Raw genomic sequence first — 19,285 nt, 5'->3', positions numbered from 1 at the left:
CCCCGAAGTGACCCCGTACGCTCCGTATCTGCTCTCTTCCACGCAAATGTTTTGCACAGTCGGGGAAGCCTGTGTCTCCTGAACTGTGTAATGGAAATGATGAAAGTTCACAACAAAGATTAAATCTCAGACTAGATTTCGGCTCAGTACATTTTATCTTTCATTTTACTGCCTTCCCCCCCCCCCCCCCCCGATTTGCTGGTGAAATGCTGGACTGACCTTCCACCGGTCACCATCGAAAAGCAGCGGTGGGAGAAGGTGCACGCGGTCACGTTTCAGAAGCAAACGCCCATTGCGACGGGAGTTGCGCACGAACTGGAGGTGATCTCCTTCGCTGCGAACATCAGTGAAGGTTCTTCCGTGTTGAACACCTGGTTTAGTGTCCAGCGGTGAGATGAGTCACGGTCTTGTAGTTGAGGGGAGAACTTGCTGCTCCGGGACGTGCTCCAAACATCACGATGACGCGACCGACAACGGCTTTACCGCCTAACGTCCGGCCGTAAAGGGCTCCGATGATGCCGCGGGGATGCGGGTACGTTCCGCTGCCACGGCCTACGTTCGCGCCGTCCGTCGGAGACGAAGATGACGCCTCCCGCTTTGCGCTCCGAGCGATGCCTCGTACTCGTCTCGCCTGCCGGGAAGCGAGCGTCTGATCCGAAACGGCCGAGTTCCAGTCCGTGCAAGCGCGCGACGCCCATTGGCCAAGGTCAGAGAGTACATTCGCCATTGTCTGTGGCCCAAGGGGGACCTAAGCAAATATCTGCGCTCGAAGGGAACGCGACCCAGCGTGCGAGCTCCTTCCCGTAACTTGGAGCCCGCAGCCGTGGAACCGGCGACACCGCCACGACAAAGCGGAGACGGTTCGAGAGCTTCTCGCCGAAGACTTCCTCGTACGCGTTCCCTCTGAGGCCGCGCCAGCTCATATGCGCAATGCCTTGGCTGACTGTCAAAGTCCAAGATTCTTTTGTTTGCTTCCTAAATATGAGATGCCTTCCCTCTGTGGAATTTAAATGATGGCAGTATTACATACTCTTCCCCCACAACCCCCTGCCAGCAGACAGCCTGTCTTTTCTGGCAGAGTCAACACACTAGTTTGTGTGAATTCGGTTTGGGGGGAGGGGGTGCCGGGGGTGAACGGGCGCTCCGGGGACGGGGTAAACGGAACGATCTAATCTCACCTGCAGGGCACAAGCTGTCGGAGCGGCTCCCGGATGGGTCGGGCGCCGAGCGGACGGGGTGCCGAGGTCGCCTGCTTTATTGACCGGTGTCATTCTGGGGTCGAAGGGCACGAGGACTTCCTTAATGATCGTCTCCAGTGACGCGCAGTCTTGGTTGTTAACGTAAACACTTTTTTTGTTTGTGGGGGATCAGGAATTTAGTGCGCCGTCGTTAATTCCGTGTTTTTTGCGTTCGTCTCCGACCGTTTCGCGTGCGTCCGCCCGCGTGTCGGCAAGCGCGCTTTCCGTGAGACCCTCCCATCTTCCGTCCGTCCCGAGAACGCGGCCCCGCGGTCCTGGTGAGGTCAGCACGGGACCGAGACGCTGCTGGGTAATTACAGGGAGGCTTAGAGAAGCCTGTAATTACTCTGCCCTCAGGAAGGAATGCTGCTCATCTTGTGATATAATTACGCCATTTAAAAGGCTCCAGATCCAAACACTCGCTGTATTGTGCAACGTTGCGCAATTGGGGGAAGGGGGCGGGGGGGCAAAGGAAGAACAGAGAAAGAGCAAAGGAGCGGGCCGGGGAGGGTGGGGGAGACGGCAAAACCAGAGGCAGGCAGCGCAACAGGTCGAGCTCGGCAGCATGATCCCGCAGCAGCCGGACCCACGTGACCGACCCAACCCCTGGATCCACCAGCGGAGCTGCGCAGCTGCGCAGCTGAGCAGAGATGCTGTCAGAGCAGAGCAACATTCTGCCAGTTGATGGTGCCTCCGGAGGAGACGACGGCCGGCCCGGTACGGCACCGGGATGCGTTTACGCCCCATTCCTTCGTCAGAATAAAGGAGCGTGTTCCCATTGAATGGAGCAGTGGGGGGGGGGAGGAGGCAGTGAAAGAAAGGTACCGTAGTACACAAACATCAATTCATGCAAATGCCACGCAGACTGGGCGGGGGATCGAACCCCCCGCTCAGTGTGTGTGAAGTTTCTGTGTTCTCCCCATGTCTGCGTGGGTTCCCTCCGGGTGCTCTGGTTTCCTCCCACACTCCAGACATGTTATTGAGGTTCACCCATAGAGTGTGTGTGTGTGTGTGTGTTCCGCTGATGTATGGATGAGTGACCCAGTGTAAGTAGTGCATCTATCAGTGTAAGTCACCACGGTGAATAAGGTGTGTGGGCTCATAACACTGCGTAGAGTTCATTGGAAGTCGCTTTGCAGAAAAGGGTCTGATAAATAAAACGTCCCCTTTACGTTTACTTTTCTCCACAACTACATATCCATTCCACCCCATCTGCATCAGAGGAAAAAGTGTGTGTGTGTGTGCGCGCGCGTTTGGGCTGTAATGGGAAATTTACCTGCCGGTCCTGCGCATTTTCCCTCGTTACAGCTGTGGGCCGAGGAGCTCTGGAACGCAGTTGTTTACGTGCAGCGATAGAATTAGAAGAGCGTTTCTCTGCTAAATGTACTGAACGCACAGTGTAATAGGTACGCTGGGAAATTACACACACAATAAATATAAAAATGTAGTGTAACAAAAGCAAACTGTTTTGGGCACAGGGAGTTGAACTGCAAGCTGTGCTCACGATCACTTTTTCTTTCTGGTTCCCAGAGGTTCCCATACGTTACTCCGTGGCCCGAAGCGCATCTCTAATGGTGGCGTCATCGAAATATGCATCAGAGCAGCAGCGTCGCAGTTTTTCGCACTTGATTTTTAGGCTTCCGGTCAGAGGATGCGTCTCTGTCCATAGGGCAGTGCTGTTGTAATTTTTCTTTAATTTTGCTGATGCTGACTTTTGATGTTGGTATACAAGGTTACTTTTCCGTTATTTTCCACTTTATACAGCTGGGTCATTTTTCACAGGAGCGGTTCAGTTTAAGTACTTCGGACAAAGTTATCGGAGCAGGATGATCAGGTGCAGAACTTTATCGTACCGTTGAGCCAGAACCGCGCCGGTAAAACTTCGCGCCGTACAGAAGCACAAAAGTGAAAACACTTCAAAGAAAACTGATCAAAGTAGTAATATTAGTGTTTCTCATTGTACTCGAACCCTTGTCCTCTTGTCTCTAATGTGTAGCTCTACTCATGGTTGGGAAGGGGTTTCGCTTCTCCACGTTACCCCTTGCACCGCGGTGATTGATAGCCGTGCAGCCGTGTCGCTAAGTTCCCATGCGGGGGGGTTGGGGGTTGGGGGTTGGGGGGGGGGGGTTGGAGCAGCCAGCTTTCACCCTGCTGTGGCTGTCAACGACAGGACAGTCATTGATGGAGTTTGATGAATGAGCTTGGCAGGGAGTGGCGCCCCCTAGCTGCCCATTGAGGGCTGGAGTCTGCTGAGACACAACACACACACACACAGAGCTAGACTGTCATGCACACTAATGCAGCCGTTTAAACGGTTACATTAATAAACAGCTTCATGAGCGGTTTTACTAGATGAAAGGAGTCTGACTGGATGGATAAGAATGAGTTTTGGGGGTCGGGGGGGGGGTAACTGCATGGCCCCTGGGTCTTTCTGGGAACATGATTAAGTGTCATTAGTGTGGGGGCTGGGCGGCTACACTTGTGAAGGGTGGGTGCACTTTGGAGGGAGGGGCAGGAAGGAAGGGGGAGGTGTTGCTGGGGGGGGGGGGGTATTGTTGGTCATGTTGGACTTTGAAGCAAAGTGTCAGGTTGGCAATTGTGGAAAAGACGAACGTGGGACAAGGGACAGGGTTTTGCAGGATGGGGGGGTGGTGTGTGTGTGTCCAGGTGTTCTACGGCTTCCCCGCTCATCCTTCCCCTCTCTCTCCTTCTCATTCCCCATCAGACCGCAGAGCAAGGCTCTCCTGTCGGCCCCGATCGACGTCACTCCCCCCTCCCCCCCCCCGTTTGGAGGATATGAACCAACGCGCTATCGGGGCTGTGTTGCACGCCCTCGTTAGCGCTCTAGAGCCAATCGAAGGCGTGACATTTGTGCTGTGGTGATGAGTCCCTGGGCACTTTTATTCACACGTCCTCACTCGAGGCTTTTTCTCTGCGTGAGTGTGCGCGCGTGCGCTCGCCACTGAAAAGGCGTTGGGGGTGCAAACAATGTTAATTAAGTATATTTTGCTGTCAGCGATTAGAATTAGTCACACCGCGGTAAAGCTGCACCCCGAGTGCACGAGAGGGACATCGGGCGGGGGGGGGGCGCGGCAGAAAAGCTCGTTTAATTAAACAGCGGGGGCCGTCGCTCGTGGAGACCACTTTGAGGATTTGATTTTGGGCCATTTTGTTGCGTTACGTACGGCTGAACGTCAGCGCCTCGTGTAACCGGTGCACTGGGGCGGCGGGTGGAGCGGAAAGGTTGCCGGACCGTGCGGTCGAACCCTTGGGCGAAGCGCTTACCGCGAATTGCTCCCGTAAAACGTCCAGCTGTTGAAATGGGCAACGCTGCGCTTCGGATATAAGAGTCAGTCAAGCAGCTACATAATAATAAAAAAGATCATAAACTCATAAACGTGTTTAGTAGCCGGGACCGTGTGGGGTCTGGAGCGACTGCCGGGTAGAACCCAATCCCCCCCCCCCCAACTCTCTCCATTTCCCATTCGGAGACGTCGCGGTGTCCGTCACGGAGAGCCGACCTCTTGTTTCTGTCTCTGTTTCAATTACTCCGGTAACCTGATCCCCCCCCCACTCCTTGTCGACCCCCTAATGAAGGATCCTTATCTCCCGCTCTCCTCCTCCTCGGCGACGATGATCCGCTTTCCAGCCCGCGCGTCTGGAAGAGCGCTCCCGTTCCATTGGCCTGAAGCCCCACGTCAGGCCCAGTGTTTCTTCTTTTAGACATGTTTTCTCAACGAATCCTTCGGCGCGTGTGTGTGTGTGTGTGTGTGTGTGTGTGTGTGTGTGTGTGTGTGTGTGTGTGTGTGTGTGTGTGTGTCGCTGAAGAGATCACTCGGGGACAAAGGGCCTCTTCAGCTTTTCTCGTTTTGTGCGGTTAAACGCACTTGACCCGGAGAGAATGGAAATGCTGGGAATCTGTCCGCTGAGCTGCTGACACTTTCAAAGTGTTGGAGGAGAGGCTGAGATTGACCAGCGCCGTGTGTGTGTGTGTGTGTGTGTGTGTGTGTGTGTGTGTGTGTGAGAGTCATACAGAGAGAGAGACTACGTGTGTACAAACCTGCCCTAAATTCTTACCTGTTTGGGTCCAGGAACAGCAGGTGGTTTAGTGGACAGAGTTGCCATCATATATTCGAGGGACTTTGGTTTGAATCCCACCTGCTCCTGCACTGTGGGACAAGGTTGTCACCCTCAGTTGCTCCAGTAAAGCCTCCCCTCAGCATAATGGTGAAAATAATTGGAAATAACACTGTAAGCAGCTTTGAAGAGAAGCGTTGAATAAATGGCCAAGTCAGTAGTGTGTGTGTGTGTCTGTGTGTGTGTAAGAGGGACAGCACCTTGGTGCAGATTTGGTTCTGGGAAGGACCGACCCTGAAGGACTCTGCTGTTGTGATTGTTCGTGGCAACCTGCCAGAGTGGTGGTGGTGATGATGGGGGTTAGGGTGGTGTTTCAACAGGGAGGCCAAGGATGACAGAGCCAGGCTCCCTCTGGCAGCCACACCCTCTCTCTCTCTCACACACACACACAATGGGCAGCTGATAAGTGTATATTTAACTGCTCTGGAGTCTCCAGCCGTCCAGGAGTCTCTTGCTTGTGCGCTTTGTCATTACTTGAGTGCACTCTGTCATTTTCTCCTGAGCGTGCGTGTACACACACACACACACACGCGCGCGCGCGCGCGCACCCCCCCCTTTGGTATTGTGTGTTTTGTAATGTCAGGTCTCATCAGCGTTTCCCGTCTCTGAATCATCGGTCTCGGAGGATGAAAACAAACACACGCTTCTTTTTTCATCTCCGGGTCGTGAACCCCCCCGCCCCCCCACCCTTTTCCGATTCTTCCGCTTCTGTTCTTTCCCTCCTACCTCCGCCCGCCGTACTCGGAACGCCGAGCGGCGACTCCAGTCAAATTCCATTACGCGCACTCAAACGGGCCCCGGCTCCGACGCCGCGGCCTCCGGCGAGGCGCCCCGTTGGCGAAGACGAACGACCCGACTGCACGACGACGCCGACGACGGAACACAGAATGGTATCTGTAAGAAAAGCGATGGGAAGCAGTAGCAGCGGCGTTGATTGCCACCGATGTTTGGCTCGCTCAGCATCACGCTTTGCACCATGTGGAAGGATGCTCTGGGGGGGGGGGCGTGGAGTGGGAGACAGACACAGACAGGGGTGAGGAGGCTGACTAAAGACAATTATTTGTAAGCAGGTGGTGGTCACCGTGAGCTCATCCTCACGAGCCGAGGTGCACGAGTCAGCAGACGGCTCAACGCGCGCAGGTGCGAGAAGAGACGGGGCGGACGGGGATGAGAAGGGGTGACGAGAAGATCGAGCGACGGGGAGCGGGAGGCCCGGACGGGGGGGGGGTCGGGAGGTCGAGCTCCGTGGGTCCGCTCCTTCACGATGAGGCGCGGGGGCTCCTACGTCTACCCGCGTAGCTGCGCTCCGTTATTAAACGGCCACGTTTACGTTTATTCGTTAGCGGATGCTTTTCCGCAACAGAGTAAACAAATGTTTCTCCAATCGACGCGATTGGCAAAGTACAGCGGGTTGTCGTGTCCTACCCTACCCCCCCCCCAACCCAGCTTTCCACGGTTTTGTTTACCCACGGTCCAAAAATATTAAATGGAAAATTCCAGAAATACACAATTGATAAGTTTTAAATTGAGCGCCGCTCTGAGTAGCGCGATGAAATCTGGCACCGTCTCGCGGGGGACGTCCGTCATCTTTGTCCGGCGCATCCTCGCTGTACCCGCTACTCGCCACAATCTCTTATTGTGCCTAATTTATAAAGTAAACTTTATGACAAGTATGTGCCTCTAAGAAAAAATATAGTGTGTATAGAGAGGGTTCACTACTATCCGTTTTCAGGCGTCCGCTGGGGGTCTTGGAACATACCTCCTACGGATTGGGGGGGGATATGGACTGTACGGTGAATTATTGCACATCATACAAGGAGTAATAAGAGTAAACGATAAGAAGCAAATTCCAGCGATTGATTAGCGCAGAATGGCCGAGAGCGTCTTTCCGCCACGCCCGATTTCTCGCGGGGCCCGACGCGGCTGCCCGGGCGACGCAAGGTCCGTTTCGCACATCGACGGACCGATATTTCGACGGACCGCGTGGCCGCTTTGGCGGAGCTCACCTTGGACCCGCGAGGAGGCGAGGCCGTGCTGAGCGCGCACGTCAATTTTCTCTCGAACGCGGCCTGCCTGACCCGCCTGCGTGGCACTGAGCGCGCGTGTGTGCGCCAAGGCGCTCGTACACGCAGACGTTAGGAAGTATAAATTCAATCGGTTACATACACCCAGAAGGTTAGGGGAAATTCACAGACGGCGGTATAAATGAGCACAAACAATGTGTGTAATTGGGGGGGGACTGCTGTTGTACCCTTGACAAAGGGATGCGACCTGAACTCCTGCAGCGAATATTCTGCTGCGTAAATGGGTGCAAATGTAAAACTACATCAGGATAATGCAAATGGATGTAGAAAGGAATCCGGGCTTATTTACGAGCACGTACGTGCTGCCGGTCTGCGCGTTTGTGTGAGAGAACGCGTAAAGAGCGGAAGTATTTCGGAGGAAACGCACGTTCGCGGAGTGCGGCCGTACGCTCTTTGAACGCGCGCTTACGTACGTGCCGACTCGCTGGGTTCGGTGCGTATGACGCGCAGGAACGTGCGTGTTTGCAGGGTCGCGATGTGCGCGTTTAGGCGTACCGGTGCGTGTGCGGAACGATCGTGGCGTACGGGCGTCGGCCACGTGTGGATTTTCATTCATTATGTGTACATAAACACATATGGCGTGTGTGTGTGTGTTTGCCTTCCGAGGAAGGAATACCCAGGGTTCACGGCGCTTCCAACTGGCTGCTCACTGTCATTACCGTAATGAGAGTGGGAGCGAAGGGCTCTTAAGAGCTTCTCTTCTTTGAGACAGACGGATTCCAGAGAAATTGTCGGTTGCCGGGCCCCGATAGATGTTTGCGTGTCGGCGGAAAACACGGGTTCCAGTAAAACCCAACAATCTCCGACTTCCCGCCTCCCCCTCCGTCACGCAGACGCTGCCGTTTTTCTCGCAACCCGCCCAGCCGGCCTCCGGCGTACGTCCGTCTTAATTAAAACCGTGTCGGACCCGAATGCCCGCCGGAGTTTACCGTTAATTCGGGCCCGGCGCTCGCTTCTCGTCTCTTCCGCTCTCCCGGCCCGTGGCTCCGGTCCAAGGATCTGCACGTCGATCGATGTAACTCGGGGCGAAAAAGACAAACGCGATTGCTTATTGACAGAGTGGAGGACGTCGCAGCGAATGAGGCAGGAGAAGTACAGTTTGGGGGGAGGAGGGATGGAGGAGAGACGCTGCGGTCGAGACGGACTGGGAGAAAACGGTGCGGTAAACCAGGAGAGGCAGGAGGAGGGAGATGAGGAGTCTGGAGGCGGTGTGTGTGTGTTCCAGATGTGCGTCTGGGTCAGCGGAAGCTCCCGCAACACCCCATGTCTGACCACGTTCACCGGCCGAGGAGGAAGGGAGAGGGCACCGGTCTGTCTGAGTCGCGGAGGGGGGGGGTTGGGAGCATTCAAGGCGGGAAGATGAACTCGGGATGCAGGGTGACCTTCGGGCCCCTTCCGTTGTGCGCCGTACTGGGTTCCGAACTCGTCTCGGCTGCCCTTCCGACGGAAAACGAACGCGTGCGCCAATCCGCCGGGCTTCACGTCTCCGCCGAAGAGTCGCTGCGGGCGGCGGCTCGCCGCCCATCCATCGGTTCCCATCGAAGCTCCAGGGGCATCTGCGTTCCGTCGCAGGCCGGGCGGCCGGCGGCCGGACCTCGCTCTCGGCCTCCGGCCTCTTCCCTGACCTCTGCGTCCCCTCGTAGTTTGGTGATCTTTTCTTTTCTTTTTTTTTAAAGCCTTTCATAGTCCCAAGCCTTCGGTCCAACAGCCTTTCGTGCATTTTGGCTTCAGTGCTCTTTTAATTAATTAAGACTCTGACGGAAGCGCATTGTAGGAGTGTGCTGGGCGTTGTGCGGAGGAGGTGGATACGAGCGGCGAGTCATTTTGCGCTGGTGTTACAGCAGTGTGTGTGTCTGTCTCAGCCAGGAAGGTCAGGAAGCCACAATGTGATTATTTGCCTCGAGTTGCAGTAAATTAAAATCCTGTTCTGGTGCGGCAACGAAGATGATGGGCAATCGGGCGGCGGGGAGAGCCGGGGGGGGAGGGGGGCGGCTAGCGGGCAGCGGGGGCGGGTTTGCCGAGCCTCGGGGAAGTCGCGCCGCTCCTCGGAAGGCGCTTCCGTTGGAAACCCGAGCGATCCGTAAAGTTGCCGCTGCCAACTCTAACAGACGGGCCGCGCGTCACCAGTGGTGCGAAGAGGGTGGATCGGGGGGGGGGCGGGGTCACTTCGAGGACGTGGTTCTGGCCGGAATGTTGGGTTGACCCGACGTAAAAAAAAGTCCAAATGTGGACAGGGAGGTGACAACAGTGAGATCCATTACTCACTTGCATATCGCAGAAATCCCACACGTTGATGCTTTCTCAAACACACACACACACCGAAATATAGCACATTCTCGTGTGTCTGTCACACTCGATCTCATACGCACGCGCAGCTTTCAGGAGGTCTTGCGCTCTCCTTCTGTGCCGCAGCCCTGAGTGCTCAGGGAGACAGATGACCGGTGGGGTGATGAGTTGAACTCCCAGATGGGACCAGATCGGGTCACTGACCAGAACCTCTTTCTTTCTGCTTTGGCCCGTCTGTCCACAGATGCGAGCGATTACAGCGAGGTGCTGCCCGACTCCTTCCCGTCGGCGGCCGCCGAGCCCCTCCCCGAGTTCCAGCTGGAGCCGGAAGATGCCTTCATCGTCAAGAACCGGCCTGTCCAGCTTCGCTGCCGAGCCTCTCCCGCCACCCAGATCTACTTCAAGTGCAACGGGGAGTGGGTCAACCAGAATGACCATGTGACCAGGGAGAGTCTGGACCAGATCACAGGTACCCCCCCCCCCCACACACACACACTCATCCCCACTATTTTACAGCCTGGCAGGGGGCAGGTAATTAAACACGGAGGAAAGTCGGTGGAGATCAGGATGTCTTTGAGAAGGTGGGAAGTGGGCAGGGATACCTCCACCGCATGCCCACCCCTTTTCTCCACCCATGGATTTGCCGCACGAAGTCCGCCCTCTACGCGCTGATTTTGCCGGGTATTAGCAGTCGTGCCGGCGAAAACGGGGAATATTTTGACAGCGTTAAGCACTGCGTTCCCTCTACGTGTTCCTCGGCTCCTCGTTTTCTCTCGGTTCGTTCCGATTCGGCTTTCGGCTGCTTTCCAGGCCAAACGAAACGTTCTCGTCGGTATTAAGCGGGGTGAAAAATACAGATTGTCTTTGACTTAGGATTTTTCGACTTTACGATGGCGAGCTGGCGATAGATGTTCAGCAGAAACCGAACGTCAAATTTAGATTTTCCCGACCAAACAAGTGCTATGTGGATCGACACTCGTGATTGTGGGCAGCGGCAGCGAACCGCATCTCCCAGTCTGTCACGCGAAGCTGTGGATTAGGTGTACGCAACGCATCGTCGACTTGCGATATTTTCGATTTGCGACGCATTTCGCGGGGCGTAACCCCGTCGTAAATCGGGGACCGCGTGTGAACTGCGATGCGCGGTCAATGGTGAAATTAGAAGTTGTGTGAAGGGAAATGAAAATTGTGAAACGTTACAACATCGTCTAGGAAAGGGCGAAATATGTGTGTGTTTTTAAATGAGTAACATTAGAGCGGGAATACCAGGAGAAAGGCTTATTTATTTATTTATTTTTTTAAATCGAACGAAGAACACTGCGAGGCGGGGCGAGATGGTGCGCCAGGTTCAGCCCGTGCCCGCTGCGTGGCAGGTCTGGGGCCCGAGCGCGATGGACCGGCGTGCCGCCCCGGGTGCGTCCCCTCCCCCATCGGCCTTGCGTTGCCGGGTTAGGCTCGGGACGAGCGGTTAACGGTCGGTTGGAGGAACACGGAACGTCGTACGCGGCTTCGAACGAGGGACTAATACGACACGAGGACGGCGCACGCTCCGTTTGCTGCGTTCGTTTTGCTCGCAGGGTGTTTTTGCCAGCTACGTACGCGGGTTTAATTGGCGTTTGACCGCATCTTGTTCTTTACGTGAACCCCTTGCTTCATTGTCACATAGTGCAATTGGTAGCATGACCGATCTAAATATTTTTGCCCATGTTTTTATTAGGAGTTTAATTAGTATTTGAATTAGGCGGCTAAAATAGTACACTGCCCACTCTTGATCTATTACTTCCAGTCCAGCCCTTCCCTGTCAGCTTAATTGCCATGACAAAATAGTGCTTGTGTTGCCACATCTGCACGTATCAAAATGAATGGGAAAATTAAAGGAGAAACACATCAAAGATGCATGATCTTTCTGCCGGCGTCTCGGACGCAAGCTCCGGTGCGACCGCGTGTAGTACGGGGAACCGAAGCATTTCCGTCCGTGACCGATCCATTCGCGGTAACGGCTTATCCAATTACAGTCGCGGTGACCAACGTATTTATGCATCTGAAAGAAGATTTGCCCAAAAAACGTAGATGATGATGTTCATCAGACAATATCGTTCATCCGAAGCAAATTGCATTACATGCACTATGGGCAGAGAAGTGCTCATGGATTTTCTCATAAATGCCCTTTGCTCGCAGCACCGAGAGACATCGCTTCTCCGGTGTCTTTGTCAATCGGTTTCTTCTGATTGCTAAAACACCGTCCCCACGTCACGATATTGGGATTTAAAGGGATTACCTAACCCCTCTCCAGTTTATAATGTCATTGAATCGCCGGAGCAGTGAAAAGAGGAGGGGGAAAAAAATAGCACAGGTGGTGATGGATAGGTTGCTGTGATTTTTATGACGCTCCAAATTAACCTCGATAGGTTGGATGTTTCTGCCGGAGTTAATGCAAGGACTGTGGAAACTTGCTGGATTCACCTTTCGAATCACCAATAGGGAATGACCCTTAAAGCAAAAGCAGGTAGTAATGGAAAAAGTGAGGTGAGTTACTGCACCATCACCTCTTCTCCTCCTCTTCCATGTCGCAGGCCTCGTTGTGCGGGAGGTGGACATCTCCGTCTCCAGGACCCAGGTGGAGGAGCTTTTCGGGCTGGAGGATTACTGGTGCCAGTGCGTGGCTTGGAGTTCGGCAGGGACCACCAAGAGCCGCCGCGCCTACGTCCGCATTGCGTGTGAGTGTGTGCGCGTGCGTGCAGCTTCGCGCTCTGGGAGCCGCGGCGGTCGCTCGCGTTTGTTTGTCGTGTGCAAATTTAGCCGGATCTCGAGTGTGTGCCTCGCTCTACCCGTCTCATTTCATTCACGTTACTGTTCTTCTCATTACTCGTTGTTGAACTCCGAAAGGTGACTTATAACGCCAGGGCTGCATAGGCCCTACATTAGTGCTTTTGAGAGTACGGCACAGCAATCGCACGATATCGGTCTTCGATAAAGAACGGCGCCGCAGTTAACGCGCTATTGACCCGTGAAGAAAAATGCTGATAAGATCATTATTAACAAAATCAAATTATTCGAAAGTTGAACTACCTGTAAGAGCGCAAGTTCACATGGGGTCTTACAGGGCGTAGGGGTGTTTACCGGCACGGTTAATTATAAATACCAGCAATCGAAACAGGAGGCGCGTTGACTGTGTGTGTGTGTGTGTGTGTGTGTGTGTGTGTGTGTGTGTGTGTGTGTGTGTGTGTGTGTGTGTGTGTGTGAGAGAGAGAGAGAGAGAGACTGCAGGCATGTGTGTGTCTGGACAGCTAATCCGCACAAAGCGGCGGCTTTGCCCGAGTCGGGCTGAAGTTCGTCCCGTGGCTCAGTGCCATGCGCGTCCTGTCCTCGTCTCTTGCAGACCTGCGCAAGAACTTTGAGCAGGAGCCGCTGGGCCGGGAGGTTCGCTTGGAGCAAGAGGTGCTGCTGCAGTGTCGCCCCCCGGAGGGCATCCCCCCCGCAGAGGTCTGTTTTACCGCTTCCCGTCGGCATCGTCGTTTCAAATGTCTCTTCCGTCGCCGTTACCTTCCGAGACCGTATGAGGACCGGTCCGTAGACGGTCCATCTTCAACAGGGTCCTCGAGCCTTCTTGGCTTCATCTTCACCATCTTCCATTATTCCTGTGCCTCGAGACCCAGGTCACCCCTCATCGTGTGCTCCCCCCTTTCCTCTCCTCGGTCTTTCTGTGGTCTCTGGTTTCCGTACGTCCCGACACGTCTCTCCCTTTCCCGCACGCCCGGCAGGTGGACTGGCTAAAGAACGAGGAGACGATTGACCCGGCCCTGGACTCCAACTTCCTGGTCACCGTCGACCACGACTTGATCATCAAGCAGGCGCGCTTGTCCGACACGGCCAACTACACCTGCGTGGCACGGAACGTGGTGGCCAAGAGGAGGAGCAGCACCGCCACCCTCATCGTCTACGGTAACCCGCAGCTACGGTGGCCATGGCAACGAGGGGGTCTGACCGAGATCCTTTCAAATAATGGGCACTCTACGTCTCATTTCGTTACCTCTAATCACCGACAAGTTAACCCGTTTGATTGGCTGATGTCACCACGCTACTAGGCACGATTAATTGGCAGCATTTATCACCAGGTTGAATTTCTAAAATTATTCATTCTGTTGCACTACAGAATACAGCGCTTACGAAAATGACTTAACTTGCCAACAGTGAGAGGCAGTTAGCGCTGATTATTTTAATGGTACTCTACTCGGTTCGGTCGTTGTTTCCATGGTCACCCGCTGCCACTGACCATGAGCCCGTCATCACCTCCGCGGTATGGTAAAATGGACTGTTTACATCGATGGCCATAAAAGCTGCTATTTCCTGCCTAAAGGGAGAATGCCGCAGAGATGGTATAAAGCACTTATTATACCGTAAGCATACATTACTTATTACGCCGAGGATGATTTTCCCAGAGCTATTTACAGCGCTGACAGCGTCGCGCCAAAAATTTGTACAAGTGGATGTTTTTGCTAGAGCAGTTGAGGTTAAATACCATGCTCAAGGCTATACAAACAGGGCCTTTTCTGGGACTTGAACCGGTAACCTTCAGATCCACGCTCGTAGTGCTACCTGCAGCCCTTGGCAACCGGCGATGAGCGACTGCTTACCCGACGCAGGAACTTGTGCGCAAATCCAACGGTGCTTCCGATTACTCTCCTCCGTCAGTGAGCGGCGGGTGGTCCTCCTGGACCGAGTGGTCGGAGTGCAACGCAAAGTGTGGGCGGGGCTGGCAGAGAAGGACCCGCAGCTGCACCAATCCAGCGCCGCTCAACGGAGGGGCTTTCTGCGAGGGTCCGCCCTTCCAGAGGATCACCTGCACCACTCTGTGTCCGGGTGAGAGCGCCACGGCGACGCGTTCGGCGTGTCGCGAACCGCACCCAGGTGTCACCCTTTGATCATTTTTACTCGTCGCCCTGTGTCCGTGAGACATTGGCAAGGTAAAGAACAAATGTCGCTCACGGAGTCAGAAATAAAACCTGCGAGAGATGTGCTTTGCAGATCAAAACCATATTTTCATACCCTGTCACGTCCCTAAATTTTCTGCCCTTTTCGTTAGACCTGCAATATTTCTATAAAAAAAAAAAAATCTGATGACGGTAGATGCGGAGCACATTGTTTGTAGCTTTCAGATAAAAACGAATAAGATTACATTTTTTAAAATAAATATTGGACGCACTGCATTCGCACCTTTCTTTGAAAGTGATATCATTTATATATTGATACTGTATGTATTATGCAGGACGTTATAGTTTTAATACTTTTAAATGAAGAGGGGAAAGAAATGAGGCCCTGAGCATACCATACGTATAAACCCCCTGGTGCTGGGAGGAATTTAAATACGGACCAAAATAAAGGCAAGAATGTTCCCTGCTGCTCGTGTTGTATTGAGCGCTGACATCTCTTCCGCAGCTCCGTTTCTCCAGCTGCTTTATTTAGACTGTCTTCGTGCAGGAGCCCCTAGGATTTCGGGGGTTTAAGCGGCGCTCGTCGGGTCTAACGAAGCTCTCTGGTCGCTCGCAGTGGACGGCGGCTGGACGGAGTGGGCCAAGTGGTCAGCCTGCGGCACCGAGTGCACCCACTGGCGCAGCCGCGAGTGCCAAGCCCCGCCTCCCCGCAACGGCGGCCGCCACTGCGTCGGGAACATGATGGAGAGCAAGAACTGCACGGAAGGGCTGTGCTCGCGGAGTGAGTGGGGCTGCCGGGGTGGGGGGTGGGGGGTGGAGGGTGGAGGGGGACTACAGGCCTGGGCGATCGGGGCTGCGGCTGGAAATGGACAGTGGCTCACATGACAGCAGATGGGGTGGGAAGGTTACATGACTCCGTAATGTTACCACCCCACTGGTAAACTTGTGGAAGGGGACTCGCTGCTCAACAGTGTCGTTTCTCAGATCAACGTTGAATAATTATGGATGTGCTTGTTTTCGAAATTAAGGTTTTCTTCTGCTTCTGAAAGAGTTACTTTGACATCAGCAGGTGAAGCGCAGGCTGAGTCTGGAAACGTGGTTCGGTGGTTTGGTAAGGCAGGAAAACTTTGTATGTACATTTATGTATCAGACACTTCACTCCAAAGTGACTGCCAACAAACTCCATGTAGTGTAACTATCAGCCCACACACCTTATTCACCGCGGTGACTTACACTGCTAGATACACTACTTACACTGGATCACTCATCCATACATCGGTGGAACACACACTATGGGTGAATCTGAACAGCGTATTTCTGGAGTGTGGGAGGAAACCAGAGCACCTGGAGGAAACCCACACGGAGAGAGCATGCAAACTCCACACCGGCTGAGCAGGGATCGAACCCGTGTCCTCTCGCACCACCCGGGCGTGTGAGACAGCAGCGCTATTCGTCGTGCCGCCCAGCTTTAACAGGGGATTGTAAGGTGACCATTAGACCGAGCCCCGAGTCCTCCCTGGAGCAGCAAGTTATCGCTAAATCCACGGGGGGCTGGGCAACGGATCTGTGTCGGGACACAAAAAAGGGGGTGGAGCACCAAGGGTCGGTGGTCTTGTCAGCTTCGCTTTACCTCCGCTCGTCATCTGGCCCCTCCGGTTTAAAGACGGGGCGTCTGAATCAGGTGACGCTTAATTACAGCTTAATCATACGTCTCTACTAATTACAGCGTCATACTTCTCTTGTTTGTCATTGCTGCATAAAGTGTGTTTCAGGACAGGGTTGTTGTGTGTGTGTGTGTGTGTGTGTGTGTGTGTGTGTGTGGAGAGGGGGAGCCGGGGGGTGGATGGGGGGCTCTCATCAGGAGGCCACGTTGGTTCAAGGGGCGGGGGGGAATGTGTTTCGGTCAGATCAGTTCGACGGGGACATACTGTGACACGTGGAAGAACAGAAGCAAAACGGGAGGAATTTAAAAAGCAGATGAGCGACTCTGCCGTCCGCCGAGCTGCAGAAAAGCGCGCTCACGCTGGGAAGGCGTCGCAGGTCACACACACAACTGTTGGGCATGAGTTTTAAATGTAGTATTTCTTTGGATGTTTGTGTATTTATTTATATTTCTTGGTTTATTCATTGAGTAATGGGGTTTTTTTTTTTTTTTTTTTAAAAAAAAAAAAATTTGTTCCATGTTTTTTTCATTTGAATAATTTCATTATCAATTACTTCATCCGTATTACTTTTTCTTTCTTGTTTTTTTTCCCCATTTCTAACAGATAAAAAGGTTTCTATTGAACGTGAAAGTCATCGTAAGTCCACTTTTTTTCATGGATTTCATATGTTTTTATGTCGGCTGTCCACCTGTTTTGTGTGTGCGTGTGCGTGCGCGCTGTCCAAAATTGAGGTCGTCTCCTACGACACGTGTCGGCCCCCTGTCCTGCCCTGTCGGGGATATAACCGTTTGTGGCAGTGTGCTCCCGCGTGTGCCGTTTCCCTCCCACTTGTAATTTTCAGAGCTGCTTGCGCACAAGTGCCCTGGGTGTGTGTGTGTGTGTGTGTGTGTGTGTGTGTGTTTCCTCAGGCCCTGTCACAAGCCATCACACGTCTGCTAACCTTTACCTCCGTCCTCGACTCCCGCCGAAAAGCCTCCGCGCCTCTTTCGCGTTCGAAAGACGCAGCCCGTCGCCGTAACGACGCGCGCGCCTCGGCGACGGATGAGACGCGGCGTGCGTGGCGCCGTGCGGTGAATATTCATACGTAGACGGACGCGAAGACGGTTGCGCCATGGTAATGGCGGGTTATGCCGATAAGCGCGGGGGCTCGCTGTTGCATGCTGGGAAATTAATTCACCTGATTTCAGCCGTTTGTAATAATGCGTGCGGACGGCTGTCCGCCCCACTTGCGCTCTCCCCGCGTGAGCGTGCGAGCGCCCCGCCACCAGCAGCCATGCGCCCCCCCCCACCTCACCTCGATCCCTTGCCTTCTTTCCTCATTAACTTGTCGCGTCCTCTGCGGTGCTACCTTGTCCTTCATAACTCCCCGGCCCCCGCTTCGCTGCGCTCCGGGCAGGCCCCCCCCCCCCCCCCCCCACGACCTCATCCGGCCGAACGCTGCCGGAGCGCATATGCAGGAAAGTCAGAAAGGATTACGCAGCGGGAGAGGGCCTTGCCGGGAGCGGGTGAGGTTACGGCCCGGCCCCGGGCGACGGAAGGGTTGCCCGTCTTGCTGAAGAGCCCCCCCCGGAGAGCGGGAGGCAGCGGTGCCCCGTCTTCCTGTGCCGCACGTGACGGAGGACAAGGCGAGGAGCTGTGGCATCCTAGGAGATATCGACCGTCGCGGCTTCTTCAACGAAAACGTCACGTTGAGCGCGAGGGTTTCTTGTCCCCGGCAGCAAGGTTGCCGTAGAGGCTCCGCCACAACTGATTTTGCGGTGAAGGTCCTACTTCCCGCCGGGAACGCTTTTCAACCGGCGGTGCGCGGTGTCCGGTTTTGCTTCATCCCTCCCATGAAACGGGCTTCCGTGTCTGTCTGAGAAAGTCGTTTCGGAGGCGACGGAGACGCGAGCGCTTGCGTTTAACGACCTGACCGACTCCGGCAGCCGCGTTCCTGTGCTCCTAACGAGATGTGTGGAGGAATGCACTTGATGGCGTAACAAACTCCCTTCTCTTTCCTTGTCCGCACCGCCATCACCTTCTCCAGCGCTCGAACCGGGGGCGGGTCTGGCCGTGTACGCCGGACTGGTGGGGGCGCTGCTGCTCTGCGGGGTGCTCCTGCTGTGCGTGGGGGTGCTGGCGTACCGCCGGAGCTGTCGCCACCTCCGCAGCGACATCACGGACTCCTCGTCCGCCCTCACGGCCGCATTCCATCCCAGCAACTACAAGCCCCCGAGACAGGGTGGGTGAGAACCGAGCCCACGTTGTCACCCTCACGCTCCTCGTATTTCTCTTCTCCCTTGCCTCTACGTTTAACATTTATTCATTTAGCTGACGCTTTTCTCCAAAGTGACTCACAGCCTCGTTACAATTATTTACCCACAGCTGGGTAATTTTACCGGAGCAATTTAGGGTAAGTACCTTGCTCAAGGCTACTACTACAGCTGGAGGTGGGCATCGAACCCGTGACCTTTGGATGCAAAGGCAGGCACTCTATCCAATATGCTAGCAGCCGTCCCAGAATTGAGGTACCGCTGGCCCGTACGGGGATCGAACCCGCAACCTTGGCGTTGTTAGCGCCGCACTCTAACCAGCCGAGTGAACCGTTAATTCTGCCTAAGAAGGTTTCGATGCTCATTTTAATTTATCCTATTCCTTTGCATTGTTCACGGCGCGGGACGCTTGCATCGCCCTATGAGAAAGCGTTTTGTGAAAATAATAATGATTGCGATGCCCACCGCGTGTGGCGTCGGGAGCCGCTGAAGCAGGCGGTTCTGATGCTCTCCGCACTGACACACACTACGCAGCGGAGCCTCGGGGCAACACGACACAACACATACAATTAGAGTCAAGCGTGACACAGCACAAACAACCGCATACGACACACGTGCGCGCGCGCGCACACACCACACACACACACACACACACACACACACACATTATTGCTGCTTTGCTGCCGAAGTGGA

General features: G+C 54.4%; 1 protein-coding gene across 1 annotated transcript in view; it reads left to right on the top strand.

The window, feature by feature from the left end:
* The window catches only part of unc5b (unc-5 netrin receptor B), a 54,562-nt gene that overhangs the window by 24,874 nt on the left and 10,403 nt on the right, over nt 1-19,285 (top strand). Inside the window, exons 2-9 of the mRNA XM_029254036.1 lie at nt 9,990-10,214; nt 12,319-12,462; nt 13,125-13,228; nt 13,507-13,687; nt 14,438-14,605; nt 15,293-15,457; nt 16,944-16,976; nt 18,367-18,561. Coding sequence (XP_029109869.1) covers nt 9,990-10,214; nt 12,319-12,462; nt 13,125-13,228; nt 13,507-13,687; nt 14,438-14,605; nt 15,293-15,457; nt 16,944-16,976; nt 18,367-18,561 — 1,215 coding nt within the window. The remainder of the gene's footprint in view (nt 1-9,989; nt 10,215-12,318; nt 12,463-13,124; nt 13,229-13,506; nt 13,688-14,437; nt 14,606-15,292; nt 15,458-16,943; nt 16,977-18,366; nt 18,562-19,285) is intronic.

The sequence above is a fragment of the Scleropages formosus genome, chromosome 8 (genome assembly GCF_900964775.1).
Source record: "Scleropages formosus chromosome 8, fSclFor1.1, whole genome shotgun sequence".
Taxonomy (NCBI): domain Eukaryota; kingdom Metazoa; phylum Chordata; class Actinopteri; order Osteoglossiformes; family Osteoglossidae; genus Scleropages; species Scleropages formosus.
The sequence above is the reverse complement of the archived record's forward strand: the minus strand, read 5'-3'. Positions and strand labels throughout refer to the sequence as shown.